General features: G+C 43.8%; 1 protein-coding gene across 1 annotated transcript in view; it reads left to right on the top strand.

Moving 5' to 3' along the window:
- LOC124776697 (retinaldehyde-binding protein 1) overlaps window positions 1–23730 on the top strand; it is a 121362-nt gene that overhangs the window by 52502 nt on the left and 45130 nt on the right. Inside the window, exon 4 of the mRNA XM_047251801.1 lies at window positions 11637–11793. Coding sequence (XP_047107757.1) covers window positions 11637–11793 — 157 coding nt within the window. The remainder of the gene's footprint in view (window positions 1–11636; window positions 11794–23730) is intronic.

Raw genomic sequence — 23730 nt, 5'->3', positions numbered from 1 at the left:
AAATTACTTGGGAACGAAAAAAAAAAAAAAAAAAACGGCAGCGAGATTCGGCCGAAACCTCGCAGTGATAAAACTAAGCGTTTCCGCGCTCGGCTGCGGAACCCTCGAATACTAACAACCATAAAAATATATGAGCACGTCTTAAATTTTCGAACTCGATTTTCTCGAAAACGGTGCAGAGTTGCGTCTTCCTGGTTACATTTCGCACTCCGGCAAGAACAGCGACACAACTCAAAAATGCAATACTTAAAAATCGACTTAATGAATTCTATAAAACTTATATTGAAATAGTATGAACGTCCTTTAAATGTTAAGTAAGTAATTTTGCCAGTAAATTCTATTATATTCTATACAAGAGTAATATGGACATGACAATCTGTTCGCTTCGAATATGAGCTGTTATTAGGTAATTATCTATTAATTCTTTGAATTGTGTCACTTTTCTTGATCCCCTTAAACATTTATTTTGTTATGAACTCTCATCTAATACTTTTCCACCCCAGATAGTAAATATTTTTTACTTACTGTAATATTATACGGCATTCGAATCTTCATCAGGCCAAATAAGTACTGAAATTAAAGTAAAAAATTAAAAACAATTTGAAACTGGGTATTAGGAAAACGCAAAGTACAAAATTGTTATTTACAGAAATCAGTATAATTTAATAAGGAACATCAATTAGTTACACTTTAAGGAACACAATTTCCAAAACACAGAATAATTTCTTATTCTACGTTTTTGAAAATAGTGTTCCTTAGAGTGTAACTAATTGATGTTCCTTATACAGGGCTTATACGGAGTGTTCAGAAATTCCCGTTACAAACTTCTAGGACTTGTAGAGAGGCCGGCCGATGTGGCCGAGCGGTTCTAGGCCCTTCAATCTGGAACCGCGCGACCGCTACGGTCGCAGGTTCGAATCCTGCCTCGGGCATGGATGTGTGTGATGTCCTTAGGTTAGTTAGGTTTAAGTAGTTCTAAGCTCTAGAGGACTGATGACCTCAGATGTTAAGTCCCATAGTGCTCAGAACCATTTGAACCATTTTTGTAGATAGGAAGGAGTACGCCATTTTTGAATAGGTTCCCATGTTTGGAAATGTACAGTTCTTCCTTTTTCGATGGTTTTAATTCAGATGTTTAACTCACCCACTTGTGCTTGAGGAACTGAATTAGGCATGGCGCAGCACAATTCATAGGTAACAATTCGAAAGGAAACATAACAAAACATCCATTTATCACTTATGCGCATTTCTTTGTATGAAAACTTATTTACGTGTTTGCATTATTCCAAAACAAAAAAGAGCCAAGCCCACTGTGCATGCAGAGCAGTTCTGATGCATCACAACGGCCCTCGATGTGGCGACCACCATTGTTTTTACAGACACTGTACCTACGAAGCATGTTGTGATACACGATATCGTTGCCACCTGGTGTCTCTTCAGTTTCTAGTGCAGCGGCCAGAACTCGTGCCAGCAGATCCTTTCTCTGCCTCTACAGAAGTCTCGTAAATTAAACTTTGCTTACAACCCCAGAAGAAGTAGTCAGCGCCACTGTCTCTACTCTATTACAAACTAAAACAGGCAACTCTGAGATTTTTCTCTTTCCATCATCAAATGTGGACGCGTCACACATCAGAAATGAAACCGTCGTAGAACGGAAATGGTACGTTTTCGGACGTGGGTTCCTATTCAAAATACATCCCCTGTACAAGTCCTAGAAGTTTGTAACAGGAGTTTCCGAACACACTGTATAATGTGGGAATACTTTTCGCCGAGAAAACAGATTCAAACTTTCTTTATAGCAGACTTTCCATTTTTTCTTGTACGCTGCAACGCGCGAAATTTCATAATACTCGTACTTACAACAGCTGTAATCGTCAAAACATGGCTGAAGGACATTGTAATGTAAGATACAGACACTGTATAACTACAGACGTTGTAATAATCGATTACACTAAAAATTACATTCAACTTACCTTATGCATGAAAACTTTCACAACTCAAAATGTAGCACTGTTCTCGATGACTCGTGCACACCCGCCTATAGCAACACTGAAGTGACGTTTTTCTTGCAGTGGCGAATCACGAAGTAGCCTACAAAAAAACTGACGCAACTGCCTTGTACTCGTAGTAGACAAATTGCGAGATAGAGATGTGGCGTTCTACGTGCACGATGGGGCACTTCACACGAATTTTTCAGTGACAAATATTAAAAAAAGGCGTTTTTTGACTTGTGTCACTTTTGTCGCCCGGGTGGGATGTGTTGAAATCCTAGATGCGTCCTACACATCTTGTCAATGTGAATAAAATCTTCGAGGGGAAGTTCGTAAGGTTCTCTTGTCAGTTTCAAAGCCATGTCCGGTCATCCATATTTAGATTTTCCATTGTTCCCTAAACCGGTTAAGCAAATGCAGCGACGGTTCGTTCGAAAGGGCACGGCCGATATTCTTCCCCACCCTTTCCTAATCCGAGCTTGAGCTCCGCCTCTAATGACGTCGTTGGACCCTGATCTTCCTGCCTTTCTTTTCCAACTCGCCATGGAAGAAAGCCTGTAAATTTCTTCTGATACTCCACGTCCCGTTGAAGGCACTCATTGATGATCCCGTACAGTAATCATGTTGAGGGGATGTTGACTGCTACGGTTGACCCGCTGTTCCAAATAATCCCAGATATTTTCTGTGGGTGGTATTAAGATCACGTGATTTGGGGGGCAAACCGAATTGCTACAGGGAGCGTGCGTGTTGGGCAAAACAGCAAAGTGTGCGTGCAGCTCTGTAAACGCGACTGTTATGAGGCCAGCACTTGGTCACCGAGAATATCTAAACAGTTTCCTGGTTCACAGTCACGCTATTCGGAATTAGTGGGCCGAAGTCATTGTACGAAGAACAGCACCAAAACATCAAAAAATCGCTTCCAGTCCCAACTAAAGTCTCCACAGACAATGGATTAAACACCTCCTTTGGTCATCGATGAATCTGCCGCTTCAGATCATTTGGAAAAGGATAAACATGCGACTTATCGGCCTACACCGTTACAGACCAGTTTCCGCGTTGCTTCGCCCACTGAAAACGTGCATATTTACACTAAGGTGACAAAAGTTATGGGATAGCTAAAAATGGTTCAAATGGCTCTGAGCACTATGGGACTTAACATCTGAGGTCCTCAGTCCCCTAGACTCAGAACTACTTAAACCTAACTAACCTAAGACCATTACACACATCCACGCCCGAGGCAGTATTCGAACCTGCGACCGTAGCAGCAGCGCGATTCCGGACTGAGACAAAAAGGAGACTGTATCTACCATTTAGGAACAGCTCTGATGTTAGCATTGTAATGAATTACAAAGGATACTGCAAAGTATTGAATCAAGTAATCCAGAAATCTAAGCAACTATGTTATGAGAAAAGGAAAATACATCAAGCAACAAAATAAAAACTGTATGGCATATAATAAAGACAGAGACGGGTGAGACCGAAAAGGAAGAGGAACAGATATCTCTAAAAATAAATGAGACATTGGTAACAAGTGCATGTAGTGTTGCAAACCTCTTAAACAAGTACTTTGTTTCTGTTCTGACAGTTTGGGGTTATCAGGTTCAGTAAACAGTGCAATGAAATATTGGAGACCAGTCTTTACAAATAACTTCAGTAAATTGGAAATGACGCTCAAGTCTCCTAAAGAAGTAACATCCATCATGAAATCGTTAAAATCAAAGTACTGTAGTGGTTACCATGATAACGTATCAACGAAGTTAATCAAAGAGTCCCCACGTGAGTTGAGTTCTATCTTAAGTTATTTGTGTAATCAATCTCTTTATCAGTGGAACATTTCCAGACTGGCTTAAATATGCTGAAGTTAAGCTCAAAAAATGGCTCTGAGCACTGTGGGACTTAACTACTGAGTTCATCAGTCCCCTAGAACTTAGAACTACTTAAACATAACTAACCTAAGAACATCACACACAACCATGCCCGAGGCAGGATTCGAACCTGCGACCGTAGCGGGAGCGCGGTTCCAGACTGTAGCGCCTAGAACCGCTCGGCCACTTCGGCGGGCTGAAGTTAAGCCTCTTACAAGAAGGGGATAACGAGATACCGTCGAACTATCGACAAATTCCACTTTTGTCGGAGTTTCAAAAATATTTGGAAACAATATATTGTCCAAGTCACAGCTTGAGTTCGTTAAGGGTTCCAATACAGAAAAGGGTGTTTGCACATACAGTGAAAATGAACTTAACTCATTAGATAACAAATTAGAGGCTAATGTCATTTTCTGTGACCCGCCATAAACGTTTAACTGTGTAAATCACACATTCTCTTGAGTAAATTAGAATATTGTGGTGTCACCAGCAATGCCGCGAAGTGATTCGTGTCGTATCTAACTAACAGCAAATAAAGGGTGTCCTTGCGAAATATCTGTGGAGTAAGCAATCTGTCTTCATCTGACAGGGAATTAATTACATGTTTTCTTCCTCAAAGTTCCATCTTGTGCCTGTTGCTTTTTCTTGGGTATATTAATGATTTTTCATCTTTTACATTGCCAGATACCAAGTTTGTTTTGTTTGCATATGATACAAACATTGCAATAAATAGCAAGTCAAGTACAGATTTATAAACGGCAGCTAATCAAATTTTCACTGACATTGATAAATGGTTTAAAGCTAATTAACTGTCACTGTCATTAAACGTTGAAAAGACCCAGTATATGCAGTTCAGAAACTGTAAGAGATTTGCTTCCAGCATGTGTACAACACATGAAGATATGCAGATCGAAGAGGTTGACAATATTAAATTTCTGGAATTTCAACTCGTTAATAAATTCAATTGGGAAATGCATAGCACAGAATTACTGAAGCGCCTAAACAAGTCTGTATTTGCAACGCGAATGATGGCAGGCGCAGGAGATATAAGAAAAACCTTACATACTTTGCTTATTTTCCTTCTGTTACGTCATTGGTATCATATTCTGGGATAACTCGCCAAACCGAACAAAAGTTTTTAGAGTGCAAAAGCGTGTAATAAGTTTCATTTGTGGTGTAAATTCAAGATCATCATGTAGAAACCTGTTCAAGGAATTGGGTATTCTAACCGCTGCTTCTGAGTATATTTATTCCTTAAGTAAATTTTTTGCAAATAATGTGTGTCTATTTCCTTTCAATAGCTCGAAACATAATATCAGTACTAGGAATAAGAACATTCTACATAAAGACTTAAAATCACTTAACTTGGTCCAAAAAGGGTTGTACTATTCAGAAACACACATGTTCAATAAACTGCTAAGAACTATTAAAAACTTGGTTCCAGATAAAGCACAGTTGAAACAGAGTTTGAAAGACATTTTGGTAGCCAATCCTTCTATCTATAGATGAATATCTTAACGAGGACTGTCAGACCAGCTTAAGTAAAAATGTCAGATTTTAGTTTTGACTGCTCTTGGTCACAGCAGTCAAGATTAGCTATTTTGTGTACGATAAATTTATTAAAGCTCCATAACTATGTGTCATTCTGACAGTGTATTAATTCCGTAAATATTAGCAGTTCCAGCTTACTATAATGAATTCACGTATTTGGACAGTCTCCTAACAAATGATCGGAGAAGTGAGTACCACATTCAGATGTTCTATGTTTTTTATGTTACACTTTCTGACATGTTCCACACCCGCGAGAATAATCTCATGATGTCATTCTGACAGTGTATTAATTTCGTAAATATTGGCAGTTCCAGCTTACTGTAATGAATTCTCGTATTTGGACAGTCTCCTAACAAATGATCGGAGAAGTGAGTACCACATTCAGATGTTCTATGTTTTTTATGTTACACTTTCTGACATGTTCCACACCCGCGAGAATAATCTCATGATGTCATTCTGACAGTGTATTAATTTCGTAAATATTAGCAGTTCCAGCTTACTGTAATGAATTCTCGTATTTGGACAGTCTCCTAACAAATGATCGGAGAAGTGAGTACCACATTCAGGTGTTCTATGTTTTTTATGTTACACTTTCTGACATGTTCCACACCTGCGAGAATAATCTCATTTTTGGGTCTGTGGAACGAAAACTTAATCTAATCTGTGCAACCATTTGTAAAAACTATTAAATGGACAGCAGTATTAAAACAGTAATAAAATGTAAATAAAATAACAAGTTAGAGGTAGTAATTTAACTTTAAACAGACGTGAGGGCATTGACGTATTTTGAATTTTATTGTACCATTTTTTATCTTTTATTTTTTTTGCTAGAAATGTGCTAGGACGAGTGATGGGGGTGGTGGCAAAAGGGGGGGGGGGTGAGGCGGTTGAAGGAGGGTGGAGAGGGATAGGCGGAAGGGTGTGTACTTAGGGGGGGGGAGAGGTGGAGGTGAGGGGGAAGGTGAAAAGGGATGGACGATGGGTGGGTACTAACAAAACATCATAGTTACATCAACGCCAATTGCGAGTAGATGCTCATTCTGAGTGCATTTATGGTACACATTTATTATGATAATATAGGTACAAAGAGTAGCTAAAGTTTCTGATAAAATCTATTAATCTAAATGTCGAACACTGTACCTCAAGAGAACAGTTTGTTACTTAGTGCATGAAGTGATGCTTACATAGTCAGTCGAAGTTGAAAATTATTCAGTATCCCGCGGCAAACGCCTGCGTCAAACTTAAGTAAATCTTTTACTCATTTATGCAATAAAGTGAACTAATATTTCGTGTTCTAGTTTGACGAGTCTTCTCCTAAAGCAATCCAGGAACCCACAGTTATGGCTAGACGAAAGTAGTTTCGTCTGGTCACAACACGTAATCTCAGAAAACATGGGTTTAAATCAGCTCTGGTTCGTCCATATTGCTTCTCTTGTTATCTTGACGACACTTTTATTATTTGGCCACATGATATCTACCACTGATGCTTTGCAAAACAAGTTAGGAAGAAGTCTAGTGGAGGGCAGTCACGTGACCTTGTCAGCCAGTGAGTCGGACCATCACGTGGAGTCCACCTATCCTGAAACGTTTCATCCAGAAATTGATGAAAGTTGAGGGTTAAGTGAGGTAGCTCCCTCTTGCTGAAATATGACGCCAGGTTGCGGGTGCCCTAATTGTGACACAGAAAACTCTTGTAACATATACAAGGTGTTACAAAAAGGTACGGCAAAACTTTCAGGAAACATTCATCACACACAAAGAAAGAAAATATGTTATGTGGACATGTGTTCGGAAACGCTTACTTTCCATGTTAGAGCTCATTTTATTACTTCTCTTCAAATCACATTAATCATGGAATCGAAACACACAGCAACAGAACGTACCAGCGTGGCTTCAAACATTTTGTTACAGGAAATGTTCAAAATGTCCTCCGTTAGCGAGGATACATGCATCCACCGTCCGTCGCATGGAATCCCTGATGCGTTGATGCAGCCCTGGAGAATGGCATATTGTATCACAGCCGTCCACAATACGAGCACGAAGAGTCTCTACGTTTGGTACCGGGGTTGCGTAGAAAAGAGCTTTCAAATGCCACCATAAATGAAAGTCAAGAGGGTTGAGGTCAGGAGAGCGTGGAGGCCATGGAATTGGTCCGCCTCTACCAATCCATCGGTCACCGAATATGTTGCTGAGAAGCGTACGAACACTTCGACTGAAATGTGCAGGAGCTCCATCGTGCATGAACCACATGTTGCGTCGTACTTGTAAAGGCACATGTTCTAGCAGCACAGGTAGAGTATCCCGTATGAAATCATGATAACGTTCTCCATTGAGCGTAGGTGGAAGAACTTGGGGCCCAATCAAGACATCATCAACAATGCCTGCCCAAACGTTCACAGAAAATCTGTGTTGATGACGTGATTGCACAATTGCGTGCGGATTCTCGTCAGCCCACACATGTTGATTGTGAAAATTTACAATTTGATCACGTTGGAATGAAGCCTCATCCGTAAAGAGAACATTTGCACTGAAATGAGGATTGACACATTGTTGGATGAACCATTCGCAGAAGTGTACCCGTGGAGGCCAATCAGCTGCTGACAGTGCCTGCACACGCTGTACATGGTACGAAAACAACTGGTTCTCCCGTAGCACTGCCGGTCGAAGTGGCCGTGCGGTTAAAGGCGCTGCAGTCTGGAACCGCAAGACCGCTACGGTCGCAGGTTCGAATCCTGCCTCGGGCATGGATGTTTGTGATGTCCTTAGGTTAGTTAGGTTTAACTAGTTCTAAGTTCTAGGGGACTAATGACCTCAGCAGTTGAGTCCCATAGTGCTCAGAGCCATTTGAACCATTTTTTGAACCCGTAGCACTCTCCATACAGTGGCGTGGTCAACGTTACCTCGTACAGCAGCAACTTCTCTGACGCTGACATTAGGGTTATCGTCAACTGCACGAAGAATTGGCTCGTCCATTGCAGGTGTCCTCGTCGTTCTAGGTCTTCCCCAGTCGCGAGTCATAGGCTGGAATGTTCCGTGCTCCCTAAGACGCCGATCAATTGCTTCGAACGTCTTCCTGTCGGGACACCTTCGTTCTGGAAATCTGTCTCGATACAAACGTACCGCGCCACGGCTATTGCCCCGTGCTAATCCATACATCAAATGGGCTTCTAACAACTCCGCATTTGTAAACATTGCACTGGCTGCAAAACCACGTTCGTGATGAACACTAACCTGTTGATGCTACGTACTGATGCTAGTACTGTAGAGCAATGAGTCGCATATCAACACAAGCACCGAAGTCAACATTACCTTCCTTCAATTGGGCCAACTGGCGGTGAATCGAGGAAGTACAGTGCATACTGACGAAACTAAAATGAGCTCTAACATGGAAATTAAGCGTTTCCGGACACATGTCCACATGACATCTTTTCTTTATTTGTGTGTGGGGAATGTTTCCTGAAAGTTTGGCCGTACCTTTTTGTAAAACCCTGTATAGGTAAACATCGGTGTTGAAGGTAAACTTGCTGAAAAGGACTGAACCAGTGATTGCAATTCTGCATAAGCCCTCATCACACATAGATCCTGGGGCTGTCTTCTTTTCCAGTTTTTCGTGTAACATGATGATACGAATGTTATGACGGTTCAATTAGCCGTGTACATGCAAAGAATAAAATTTTTCAAACATGACTGTCTGCACCCAATGGGAACAGCTCCCACTCAAGTTGTCATCGGCTTTATGCCTGGAGCAGCTGTCCGTCATAGGAATACAAATGTGACTCCTTGTGCAAGACTTTGTGCAGTATTGATAGTGGCTTTTCCAGATCTCTGACCGCCGTGCACGCTGATCTTATCGGAGTCCTTGTAAACGCCTCCCGTACCTTCTCCACATTGGCGTCTGTAACAGAGAGGCGACCCGACCATGTTTATTAAGAACGCTACCTGTTTTCGAGGAGCCCACGAGAAATACGTGTGCCGCAACGAACTTGTGACATGACAGTAGTTGTCTTGCCAACGTACATCGCGAACGCTCGGCTACGACCGGGAAATCAGAATGTGAATGAAAAGGTGCCCTCAGAACTCCTTAACTTTGTCATGCGTTATCGAGAGTATGACTCTGTGAAATGGTAGCCGTCGGGGCGGTCGCTGCAGCTCGTAACACCTGTAGTGTCATGTGCTGTGACGCACACTGCATGGCCCTTATATCACCTTGGCCCCATGCTTTCATAAATGACATAATGCAAGCCCGAATAACTGGTGTAAACACGTTGGTTCTCTTCTGTACTTCGTCCGAAAGTTACGTTCCACTTGGGTATGGGACTTCGTCTCTTTGAACCAGGCTATACACTGAGCTTTTTTCTATGTGATCAAATTTGTCGTGAGGTCCGTGGAACCTGGAAAATACACTACTGGCCATTAAAATTGATACACCAAGAAGAAATGTAGATGATAAATGGGTGTTCATTGGACAAATATATTACACTAGAACTGACATGTGATTACATTTTCACGCAATTTGGGCGCATAGATCCTGAGAAATCAGTACCCTGAACAATCACCTTTGGCCGTAATAACGACCTTCATACACATGGGCATTGAGTCAAACAGAGCTTGGATGGCGTTTACAGGTACAGCTGCCCATGCAGCTTCAACACGATACCACAGTTCATCAAGAGTAGTGACGGGCATATTGTGACGAGCCAGTTGCTCGGCAACCATTGACCAGACGTTTTCAATTGGTGAGAGATCTGGAGAATGTGCTGGCCAGGGCAGCAGTCGAATATTTTCTGTATCCAGAAAGGCCCGTACAGAACCTGCAACATGCGGTCGTTCATTATTCAGCTGAAATGTAGGGTTTCGCAGGGATCAAATGAAGGGTAGAGCCACGGGTCGTAACACATCTGAACTGTAACGTCCACTGTTCAAAGTGCCGTCAATGCGAACAAGAGGTGACCGAGACGTGTAACCAGTGGCACCCCATGCCATGACGCCGAGTGATACGCCACTATGGCGATGACGAATACATGCTACCAATGTGCGTTCACTTCTATGTTGCCAACCACGGATGCGACCATCATGATGCTGTAAACAGAACCTGGATTCATCCAAAAAAATGACGTTTTGCCATTCGTGCACCCAGGATCGTCGTTGAGTAGACCATCGCAAACGCTCGTGTCTGTGATGCAGCGTCAAGGGTAACCGCAGCCACGGTCTACGAGCTGATAGCCCATGCTGCTGCAAACTTCGTCGAACTGTTCGTGCAGCTGGTTGTTGTCTTGCAAACGTCCCCATCTGTTGACTCATGGATCGAGACGTGGCTGCACGATCCGTTACAGCCATGCGGATAAGATGCCTGTCATCTCGACCGCTAGTGATACGAGGCCGTTGGGATCCAGCACGGCGTTCCGTATTACCCTCCTGAACCCACCGATTGCATATTCTGCTAACAGTCATTGGATCTCGACCAACGCGAGCAGCAATGTCGCGATACAATAAACCGCAATCGCGATAGGCTACAATCCGAGCGTTATCAAAGTCGTAAACGTGATGGTACGCATTTCTCCTCCTTACACGAGGCATCACAACAACGTTTCACCAGGCAACGCCGGTGAACTGCTGTTTGTGTATGAGAAATCGGTTGGAAAGTTTCCTCGTGTCAGCACGTTGTAGGTGTCGCCACCGGCGCCAACCTTGTGTGAATGCTCTGAAAAGCTGATAACTTGCATATCACAGCATCTTCTTCCTGTCGGTTAAATTTCGCGTCTGTAGCACGTCATCTTCGTGGTGTAGCAATTTAAATGACCAGTAGTGTAATAATAAAGAAAAAGAACATAATGAGTTATCACTTGGTGTAAACCAGCCGTTATTATCTAGTGTAATTTTAAAGTAATTAAAGTCTAAAGGCCGGCCGAAGTGGCCGTGTGGTTAAAGGCGCTGCAGTCTGGAACCGCAAGACCGCTACGGTCGCAGGTTCGAATCCTGCCTCGGGCATGGATGTTTGTGATGTCCTTAGGTTAGTTAGGTTTAACTAGTTCTAAGTTCTAGGGGACTAATGACCTCAGCAGTTGAGTCCCAAGTGCTCAGAGCCATTTGAACCATTTGAAAGTCTAAAGTTGTACAGATAATATTTGGACACACTGTGTTATTTGCGTGCTTTCTGCTGTGCAACTGCTACACAACCATTCCATGTAACCGGCGCGAGCTTTGACGGCGTGCCTTGTGCTGTGGACAGATGAAGCGGGCGGCGGTGTTCAAAGACAAGCACAGCGACCTGCTGCGGAACCTGCTGCCCACGGACGAGCAGGACGCCTTCGTCAACCACACCGTGGTCAACGTGCTGGCCGACCGCGACCACAAGGACCGCCGCGTGCTCATCGTCAACTGCGGAGGTCAGTCTGCGCTGCTCCGCTACCTTGCAAGAGATGTGTATGTGCCTGTGTGTGTGTGTGTTTGAACTACTCCCGTGAGCAGTGACAGTAACGCCTTGAATTAGTAAACCATGCAGCAAGTATCAACCTTTATAACCACAAACTATTGGAAACACATTTTCCACCAAGCCTCTCGCTATCACCTATGCCACAATATACAGCGTGGTCCATTGATTGTGACCGGGCCAAATATCGCACGAAATAAGCATCAACCGAAAAAACTACATAGAACGAAACTCGTCTAGCTTGAAGGGGGCAACCAGATGGCGCTATGGTTGGCACGCTAGACAGCGCTGCCATAGGTCAAACGGATATCAACTGCGTTAAAAAAAATAGGAACCCCCATTTTTATTACATATTCGTGTAGTACGTAAAGAAATATGAATGTTTTAGCATTAAAATTGCCACACCAAGAAGAAACGCAGATGATAAACGGGTATTCATTGGACAAATATATTATATTAGAAGTGACATGTGAATACATTTTCACGCAATTTGGGTGCATAGATGCTGAGAAATCAGTACCCAGAACAACCACCTCTGGCCGTAAAACCGGCCTTCATACGCCTGGGCATTGAGTCAAACAGAGCTTGGATGGCGTGTACAGGTACAGCTGCCCATGCGGCTTCATCACGATACCACAGTTCATCAAGAGTAGTGACTGGCGTATTGTGACGAGACAGTTGCTGGGCCACCATTGACCAGACGTTTTCAATTGCTGAGAGATCTGGAGAATGTGCTGGCCAGGGCAGCAGTCGAACATCCTCTGCATCCAGAAAGGCCCGTACAGGACCTGCTACATGCGGTCGTACATTGTCCTGCTGAAATGTACGGTTTCGCGGGGATCAGATGAAGGGTAGAGCCACGGATCGTAACACATCTGAAATGTAACGCCTACTGTTCAAAGTGCCGTCAATGCGAACAAGAAGTGACCGAGACGTGTAACCAATGGCACCCCATACCATCAAGCCAGGTGATACGCCACTATGGCGATGACGAATACACGCTTCCAATGTGGATTCACCGCGATGTCGCCTACCACGGATGTGACCATCATGATGCTGTAAACAGAACCTGGATTCATCCGAAAAAATGACGTTTTGCCATTCGTGCACCCAGGTTCGTCGTTGAGTACATCATCGCAGGCGCTCCTATCTGCGATGCAGCGGCAAGGGTAAACGCAGCCATGGTGTCCGAGCTGATAGTCCATGCTGCTGCAAACGTCGTCGAACTGTTCGTACAGATGGTTGTTGTCTTGCAAACGTCCCCATCTGTTGACTCAGGGATCGAGACGTGGCTGCGCGATCCGTTACAGCCATTCGGATAAGATGCCTGTCATCTCGACTGCTTGTAGTACGAGGCCGTTGGGATCCAGCACGGTGTTCTGTATTACCCTCCTGAACCCACCGATTCCATATTCTGCTAACAGTCATTTGATCTCGACCAACGCGAGCAGCAATGTCGCGATACGATAAACCGCAATCGCGATAGGCTACAATCCGAGCGTTATCAAAGTCGTAAACGTGATGGTACGCATTTCTCCTCCTTACACGAGGCATCACAACAACGTTTCATCAGGCAAGGCCGGTCAACTACTGTTTGTGTATGAGAAATCGGTTGGAAACTTTTTTCTTGTCAGCACGTTGTAGGTGTCGCCACCGGCGCCAACCTTGTGTGAATGCTCTGAAAAGCTAATCATTTGCATTTCACAGCATCTTCTTCCAGTCGGTTAAATTTCGCGTCTGTAGCACTTGATCCTCGTGGTGTAGCAATTTTAATGGCCAGTAGTGTAGTACGTTTCTGGCCTCGTGACATGGAGAGTTATCCTGCTGGAAGATGGCAAAGTAGTCGGGGAACGCATCAAGCGTGGAGTGGTCGAAGTGATGCGCTATAATGTTCACGTACACCAGGCCATGGTGTCTTCGATTAGTAGCACAGATACCATGAGCGCCCCCGGTGAATGTGCCCCGTAACGCAATACTCTCTCTGTCAGCTTCCATCCGTGACATAGTGCATATTTCAGGCAGCCTTTCGTCTGGATGACGGCATATCCGGATGCGATCATCGATCTGGTGAAACAAGAAACGTAATGCATGCACCCAGGTCACACTTTTCCATTTGTACAAGGCCCAATCTCCCGGACTCTGTGCCTACTGCAATCGTAACTGAGGATGACTTTCCGTTATCATGAGAACACGAGAGTGTTGTAGCTACGGAGCCCCGTGTTCAACTATGCGCGTTGACCAGTGCGTTCCGAAACACTTGTGTCTGCGGTAGCATTGTACCTCGTCGTCAAACCTCCCACAGGCAGCCACATATCTTGCTTAACAGAACGGAGAAGTCTTAATCAATTTTCACGACAGTAGCAAGCGATGAGCTGACTAGTTTCGCTGTTTCCCATATGGTCGTTCCCAGGAGCTGGACTGAATCAAATGGTTCAAATGGCTCTAAGCACAATGGGACTTAACATCTGAGGTCATCAGTCCCCTGGAACTTAGAACTACTTAAACCTAACTAACCTAAGGACATCACACACATCCATGCCCGAGGCAGGATTCGAACCTGCGACGTAGCGGTCGCGCGGTTCCGGACTGTAGCGCCTAGAACCGCTCGGCCACAGTGGTCGACTGGATTGACTCAATCTGTCCTCTGTCGTGGACTCTTATGTCAGTGAATTTCTATGTCTGCTGCAAGTATCGTCGCTAGAATGATTCCTCATTCTCGTCCATTCCGCTTACATGCTTTCTTTACCGACTGAATGGCCGCAAGGGGCAGTCAGTATCGCTGTGGGCAGTGGACATAAAGTTTTGGTTCATCACTGTACACTCACGTGACAAAAGTTGTGGGATAACTTCTAATATCACGTCCTCGTTCCCTGAGTAGTGGTGCAACTCTACATGGCAACGACTCAAGAAGTTGTTAGAAGTCCCTTACAGAAATATTGAGCCACGCTGCCTCTATAGCCGCCCATAACTGCAAAGTGTTTCCGGTGCGAGATCTTGTGCACAAAGACCTCTCCTTTGCGTTCCACAAATATTCGGTGAGATTCATGTCGGGCGATCTGCGTGGCCAAACCATTGGCTGGCATGTCCAGAATACTCTTCAAACCCATTACGAACAGTTGTGGCCTGGTGACATGGCACACTGTTATCCACAAAAATTTCATCGTTGTTTGGGAACATGAAGTTCCTGAATGGGTGCAAATGGTATCCAAGTAGCTGAACATTACCATTCCCAGTCAAAGGTCACTTCAGTTGGCCCAGAGGACCCAATCCATATAGTGACTCTGGACAAGGCGATAATCGTGGTATATGTGAAGTATTTCTATTTACTTTACCGCTGTCTCCGTCTTTTATTCTTTCTCACATTAAAGATACCTACAATGCTGTAATCGATCTGCAACAATAGCAATTGTCAGAGTACCGTGCAAAGCTCGCATGCAGATACGCGGTTAACAGCACACAGACAAGAGAGCAGTGGTGAAGTACAGTTGATTGATTGTCCAACGGTCAGTGTCTTGTGAAGGCAAAAATCTGAACGTGTCATAGCTATAGGAAACTATGCTGAGTGGCATCCAGCATATACAGCGTGTACCAGGAGGAATAGCCAATATTCAGTCATACGACAGGAACGATGAGTCGAAGCCAAAAAGTCTAATAAATGTTGGCTCTAAAATACATACTTTAGTAGCTATGAGAACTTCTTCGTCTTCGGTACTGTGAAACAAATCTCTTCTACTGTAACCTCTTTGCTTTCCACATTCTGAGAGGCGGTAGGATGGACTAAAACAAGAAAAAAAGGTCCAGTAAATATGGGCTCTAATGTGCATACCTTAAGAACTATGAAAACTGTTCGTCTTTGCTACTCTGAAACACCTCTGTTCTGCTGGACAAGTGTTGCGCGATGACTTTCGCCCCCACAATGCCAATCGTACGAAGACTACTCTTCAGAGATTTTGTTGATAAACGCTGCAACACCCTCTCTACAGCTCAGATCTCTTACCTTGTGATTTTCATATGTTTGGCGACCTGGAGAAAGTCGTGTGGTCTACGAAGTGTAAAGATGTGTTTACACCTGTGCACCTTGCTCTTAGTCACCGTGCGACTGTCCTTGCCTCACGCGTAAGCAGAAGCTTGTGTGGAGGTCGGTCAGATGTAGAATTTTGGAACACTTATTATGTTCGAGTATAACGACTTTTCTGGAGACTAGAAATCTACTCTGTAGGAATCAGCATGGGTTTCGAAAAAGGCGATCGTGTGAGACCCAGCTCGCGCTATTCGTCCACGAGATTCAGTGGGCCATAGACTCGGGTTCCCAGGTAGACGTCGTGTTTCTTGACTTACATAAGGCGTTTGATACAGTTCCCTACAGTCATTTAATGAACAAAGTAAGAGCATATGGACTTTCAGACCAATTATGTGATTGGATTGAAGAGTTCCTAGATAACAGAACGCAGCATGTCATTCTCAATGGAGAGAAGTCTTCCGAAGTAAGAGTGGTTTCAGGTGTGCTGCAGGGGGGTGTCGGTGTCGTAGGACCGTTGCTATTCACAATATATACAGGGCTATTACAAATGATTGAAGCGATTTCATAAATTCACTGTAGCTCCATTCATTGACATATGGTCACGACACACTACAGATACGTAGAAAAACTCATAAAGTTTTGTTCGGCTGAAGCCGCACTTCAGGTTTCTGCCGCCAGAGCGCTCGAGATCGCAGTGAGACAAAATGGCGACAGGAGCCGAGAAAGCGTATGTCGTGCTTGAAACGCACTCACATCAGTCAGTCATAACAGTGCAACGACACTTCAGGACGAAGTTCAACAAAGATCCACCAACTGCTAACTCCATTCGGCGATGGTATGCGCAGTTTAAAGCTTCTGGATGCCTCTGCAATCTCACGGTTTAAAGTTTACGGCCTTTTTCTTCTGCGAAAAGAAAAAAAAAAAAAATACGTTACAGGACACGTGTATCTGGACATGCTGGAAAATTGGCTCATGCCACAACTGGAGACCGACAGCGCCGACTTCATCTTTCAACAGGATGGTGCTCCACCGCACTTCCATCATGATGTTCGGCATTTCTTAAACAGGAGATTGGAAAACCGATGGATCGGTCGTGGTGGAGATCATGGTCAGCAATTCATGTCATGGCCTCAACGCTCTCCCGACTGAACCCCATGCCATTTGTTTCTGTGGGGTTATGTGAAAGATTCAGTGTTTAAACCTCCTCTACCAAGAAACGTGCCAGAACTGCGAGCTCGCATCAACGATGCTTTCGAACTCATTGATGGGGACATGCTGCACCGAGTGTGGGAGGAACTTGATTATCGGCTTGATGTCTGCCGAATCACTAAAGGGGCACATATCGAACATTTGTGAATGCCTAAAAAAACTTTTTGAGTTTTTGTATGTGTGTGCAAAGCATTGTGAAAATATCTCAAATAATAAAGTTATTGTAGAGCTGTGAAATCGCTTCAATCATTTGTAATAACCCTATATAAATGACCTTGTAGATAACATCGGAAGTTCACTGAGTCTTTTTGCAGATGATGCTGTAGTATATCGAGAGTTTGTAACAATGGAAAATTGTACTAAATGTAGGAGGATCTGCAGCGAATTGACGCATGGTGCAGGGAATGGCAATTGAATCTCAATGTACAAAAGTGTAATGTGCTGCGAATACATAGAAAGAAAGATTCTTTATCATTTAGCTACAAAGTAGCAGGTCAGCAACTGGAAGCAGTTAATTCCATAAATTATCTGGGAGTAGGCATTAGGAGTGATTTAAAATGGAATGACCATATAAAATTAATCGTCGTAAAGCAGATGCCAGACTGAGATTCATTGGAAGAATCCTAAGGAAATGCAGTCCGAAAACAAAGGAAGTAGGTTACAGTACACTTGTTCGCCCACTGCTTGAATACTGCTCACCAGTGTGGGATCCGTACCAGATAGGGTTGATAGAAGAGATAGAGAAGGTCCAACGGAGAGCAGCGCGCTTCGTTACAAAAATTGTTCAAATGGCTCTGAGCACTATGGGACTCAACAGCTGTGGTCATCAGTCCCCTAGAACTTAGAACTACTTAAACCTAACTAACCTAAGGACATCACACACACCCATGCCCGAGGCAGGATTCGAACCTGCGGTCGTAGCAGCAGCGCGGCTCCGGACTGGAGCGCCTAGAACCGCACGGCCACCGCGGCCGGCCGCGCTTCGTTACAGGAACATTTAGTAATCGCGAAAGAGTTACGGAGATGATAGGTAAACTCCAGTGGAAGACTCTGCAGGAGAGACGCTCAGTAGCTCGGTACGGGCTTTTGTTGAAGTTTCGAGAACATACCTTCACCAAGGAGTCAAGCAGTATATTGCTCCCTCCTACGTATATCTTGCGAAGAGACCATGAGGATAAAATCAGAGAGATTACAGCCCACACAGAGGCATACCGACAATCTTTCTTTCCACGAACAATACGAGACTGGAATAGAAGGGAGAACCGATAGAGGTACCCAAGGTACCCTCCGCCACACACCGTCAGCGGGCTCGCGGTGTATGGATGTAGATGTAGATGTAGGTGCATGTCGCTTCCGTACATTCACACCTGTGTTCACGTTGTGCGCCTTCATTTCCGTGTGGGGTAAGCTACAGGCTACAGGCATCTTTTAGAGTGGGCGCGGTTGTGAATTCGTCAGCCGCCGACTGCGTTTTACGGAACAGGAACTGATCGTCTAGTCTCCCAGTGGGATAAAAGTCTTAGCGCGTGTGGTGGTTGCTTTTGAATGAAACCATTCCACCTATGGTTGCGACGGGTGTTCAGTTTTCATTTGATTGCGCTTAATATTTCGAGCATTCTTGACCTCAGTCACTAGGCGCGCACAAGCACAGGAAGTTATACGTTAGGCCTATATCTGTTAACCTTACATACATTTTCATACTGTGACCTTCTGCTATTCTGTACGAAAGGTATCATGGGTGGAGGAACTGCTAGTCGCTCTACTACTGTTGATGAATCGAGTATCTCAATACCAGTCACATTGAAAAACGCGTTCTTGACGAATTAATACAGTTTGTAGTTCAGCATGCCATTTTTAACTTCTATTTAAACTTATTCCAGTGAACATTAACTGGAATTGTGAGATATTTCGTTCTGAAACAAAATTTTAGGGTGCGATCAAGCCGTTCTCCGCAGCTTATCAAACAAATCAGCGAACGCTGCTGCTTGTACAATTCCGAAGCCCCAAAAAATAACAAATGTTTATTATGCTTGAGACAACGAAGACGTTTGACTTAAAATGTTGACTTTGCGCAATAGTATTTAAGCTGAGTTTCCGGAGACTCTGCCTTCGCTAAACAGTGTCGTTTTCCGCTTCATGGAACTGTTTGGTGGTGCGTGTCAACTGAGAAACGAAGGCGGACAAACATCCTTCAGATGTTACAGGAACACCCACTGCTTGCAGCAGCGCAGTATTCTGAGAATTGGTTCACACTATTCTCCTAGGGCCAGGCGTTCTCGCACAAAGTGATTTACTCGTGAAACACATTTTTTTCCAGATCGTACACAATCTTACATGCCGATTATCTATCTTGGAGTGGATGACGGTGTTACAATGCCAGAAATGTCCTACTGCACTTGTCACAGGAGGAACTACAACTTACCCAGCCTCTTAAGGCTACAAGCTTGAAAACAGCTTCTGTATATGTGCGAACACACATCCCTTCGAGTGATCAGATTAGATCATTCGTCATGCATCCTTTAATACAGGCTGTCCGAGGAGAAATGGTCAGTATTCAGCAGTATGACAGGAACGATCTGTCGAAACAAAAAAGTCCAGTAAACATGGTGGACGTCGGTTTCAGTCGGACGAGGAAGTACCTGGGCCGATGTGATTGTGGATACGTCAGCGAACGACAGCGTTCTACGAAACAGGAACTGATCGTCTCGTCTCCCAGTGGGATAAATGTCTTAACGCGTGTGGTGATTACTTTTGAATGGAACCATTCCGTTGTTCCGTTGTGTCAGGTGTTCGGTTTTCATTTCATTGACCCTTATAAGTTTGTAGTGAAACAAAACTTCATCTCTTGGAATTCTGATGGCAGAGTATGAGACTAGATAGTACTCCAATGTCCTGGGCTAAATTACAGGTCTCTCTGCAGTGTGTCTTGGAGTGAAAGCTTGTGATGCTCCTGATGGCATTCTGTCCGAGGAACTTGGTAAACTCAGCAAGCCACGTTGTTCTATTTAAGAGGTTAAATGTCAGTACCATATTTCACTTTATCCCGTCGCCATTAGCAGTACGAGGGGATGTTCCGTAAAGATTGGCACTCACTTTCTAAAAACGTTATGTCAGAAATTTAGAATTCAAACTTTTGTTGCTTTCAGGATATTCCATACCCAATGCGATGCATTTGTCCCGTCTCAGTTGCCGCTCATGAAAGACGTGATTGCCGGCCGTTGTGGCCGAGCGGTTCTAGGCGCTTCAGTCCGGAACCACGCTGCTGTTACGGTCGCAGGTTCGAATTCTGCCTCGGGCATGGATGTGTGTGATGTCCTTAGGTTAGTTAGGTTTAAGTAGTTCTAAGTCTAGGGAACTGATGACCTCAGATGTTAAGTCCCATAGTGCTCAGAGCCATTTGAACCATTATTTGAAACACGTGATGCAGGCCGTTGTTTCTCACGAACATAAAAATCGCTTCTAAGGCTTCCTCTCCGTGAGTGTCATTATCAAGCCGTTCGCAGATCCTGGTCTACAACGGCACAGTAACTCAGAATGTTCTGTCAGGGGACTAACCTAGCATCCGTAATAGAAAAGTGAGTGATGGTGTTTGAAGAATGCCCTGAGACATCCGCACAGAACCACTGACGAAGAACGACGAAGAAACAGCTCGAAAAGAAGGGAAAAACTAGTGTTTAGCATCGCTGCTTCTATATCGCTGGGTCTCAAGTTGGATTCTCGCCTAGGTTGTAATCTGGGTCTTTCTTTCGCCGTAATCATTTCAACTCATCTTCATCACATACACGCGCTAGTTGTCGAAATGGCTTCGAATAGAAGGACTTGCATCAATTGGCCGAACAACCTCCGGCCAATAATTCTATACGATCATTTCATTGTTATCAAAATAATATCCTAGGTTCTTTTTGGCAGGGGGCAGAAAAGAAAGTCGCACTCTGCCAGGTACGGAAGGTGGATGGTCAAATACTATATCAAAGTTTTGGTAACGTGAGACGTCGTATTATCCTGATGAAGGCTGCACCTTCCATCATGGTCATTCTTCTCCTCTGGAACGCGATCCTTAATCAGCCGCTCAGGACATTTCGGCAGTATGCTGCAGTGACTTATAGCACCTCTTGGAACGGTACGAATGTACACCATGACTTGTAATCGAATAAGCTGATCACTAGGGCGTTATTCGCAGACTTCTGTACATGCGGGGAGTTGATCAATTTTGCGCCCATTTGTGTTACTCCTTTTCATCTTTTGGTCATAGCGATACACCTAATTTTCATCTGCAGTGATGGTCTTTTGCCGCCATGCATCATCCTCAGCTTCACTGTTTCCAGCAGTGGCACACGTGAACACGATTCTGCTTTTTCTGTGAAGTAATCAATCGCGGTATCCAGTTTGAGCACCCACTTGATATGTGCAAATGTTCCTTTAAAGGGCGTGAATACTTGCAATTGATATCTCAAGAATCTATGAAAGATGTCTGATACAGACACGTGGCTCACTACTGCGAATAACGGCGGCTGGAGTAATGTTATCTCTGTCAAGGCTGTAACGGGCCCGCCGCCTCCTCATTGAAGTTCTCACCTTTCGTGGCCATCTTGATAAAACTCGTGTGACGTCGTCCAAAGAATGAGGCCTCCGTACCTTACGACGGAACCACAAGTAACGACGGTCGTTGCCACACGTGGTAACCAATGACAGACGTCAGCCTTCATACGTCCTCAAGAGCTTTCCAACACCGCCGCTGCTGAGTGATTACTTACGTTAGAGTGCAGCGCCGCTCAGTCTCACTCTGCAATCATCTCTGACGACGACAGTATCGTCTTACTTCAGATCCAGCTCCGCGAGTTGTACTACAAGTCAGAACTCGATATCGACGTTTATAGTCAAATGAACATTGAGATGTTGTAACCTCCCCCCTCACTTATCGACCTTAAAGACAGTTAAAAATTAAACCGCGTGTACCTAATGGAAATTTGGGAAATGCAATCATCACCGAAGTTAATCTATCGGTAAAGAGGGAGGAAAGGGTTACATCTTAATGAAAGGAAAAATGCAAGTGAAACTGGTGGAAATTAATTTTGAAATAGGGATAAAGTTAATAAAGAAAGTAAATGTGCGGCCGTTACGTTAACAATTAACTAGCGGTAATTAGATATTTGAGATTTGGGGGAAATCACGGTCGCCAGTCCTAAGGACAATTACTATAGTAACTGAAAAAGAAAGGTTATTACACATATAATTAACACTAGAAGCGTGGCAACTGAAGGTTGACACGTGTAGTGTGAAAACTGAAAGTTTGTCAGAAGTAATAAATTTCGCTACACTCTGACTTAATTTAGCAAAAGAATTAATAAAACCGGAAAATCGAAAGTTAATTTAGTGACTGAAGTTAATAGTGAGCTTTCTTTCTGAAGCACATCGAAATTCAGTAAAATACGGTTAGTCTTGGACTACCTCAACAATCATTTCAAAAGCAACTTGACTCTACGCAATTTAGAAACAAGAGATTTAACTTTGAACTTGAATTAAATGATTCTGAACTATTAACAATAGTAAAATTTAGTACGTACCAAGCTGAGCTGCAGTCACAGGTAAGCTAAAATATGCTAACAAAACTCGCACTCTAAATTTGTGCTCGTGTAACCTAAATATTGTAGCCAGCTACTGAACTTTGAAATTAAAGCAGTGAAATCTAATTATATTATTTTAATGCTGGCGTTTGAATTTCAACGACTCTCGGGTTCATTTCGGAAAAGGAAGGGACCCTGCTTGGCAATGAAATTGGGACAATGAGCAACAAAGGTTCATGCTAAGTTGCTGTAATTTTGCGAGGCAAATGGAACAATTTGAAAAGCTGAGGTCTGCCATACAGTTCTGAAACTTTACGTGCTTTTAGTCTTCCTTGTTGGTTGATTGAAGGTTTGAAGCCGTCGATCGAGGAGGTGGCGACAGTCACTCATTGTCGGCCGTCGCTGTTGCAGAAGTTGGATGTTGGCGCGCCTTCTTCTCGACACGGTCACCAGGCGAAATGGGCTCTTGATGTGCGCCAGCTAATGCTTCCCGTCCACGACACCATGTCAGAAACTATCATCGCGAGTCGAGCGCAATTACATGCTGCCAAACCCCGAAAGCGCGGCAACTCGCGGGAGCGTCACACAACACCTGCTCCACTCGCTACTCCCGCCAGACTCTCCCTGTTCTGCCCGCGCTCCACGCGGCAGAGTTAACACTACCAAAGATCCTACACACTTTGATTCTTCACACGACCTATCGACGTAATCGTTCGATAGCAGTTTTCCCTAGGCAAGACCCAGCGTAAAAATACAAATAATATTTACGAAACAAACCAATTATACATCGACATGAGTGCATAAATATATATATACACAAACAGTAAAACAATTACAATATATAAAGAGACAGAAATGTCATATCTTGAGGTAACAAAACAAGGAAAAAAAATAATAGTACAATAGATGGAAATAGGAGTATATGCATTTCCGGCGTTACACGTGCCCCACATTGTCTGAGTATGTTCGTGTAACGTAAACAGACTCAGAAAATGTCCCAAAAAAGAAACAGCGGAAATGCATATGCTCAAAACATCAACAAAATTTAGCATTCGTCTAATTAATCATAAATCAATTTTTAGACCATAATAATTGAGTG

The sequence above is a fragment of the Schistocerca piceifrons genome, chromosome 2 (genome assembly GCF_021461385.2).
Source record: "Schistocerca piceifrons isolate TAMUIC-IGC-003096 chromosome 2, iqSchPice1.1, whole genome shotgun sequence".
In the NCBI taxonomy this organism is placed as follows: Eukaryota; Metazoa; Arthropoda; class Insecta; order Orthoptera; family Acrididae; genus Schistocerca; species Schistocerca piceifrons.
The sequence above is the reverse complement of the archived record's forward strand: the minus strand, read 5'-3'. Positions and strand labels throughout refer to the sequence as shown.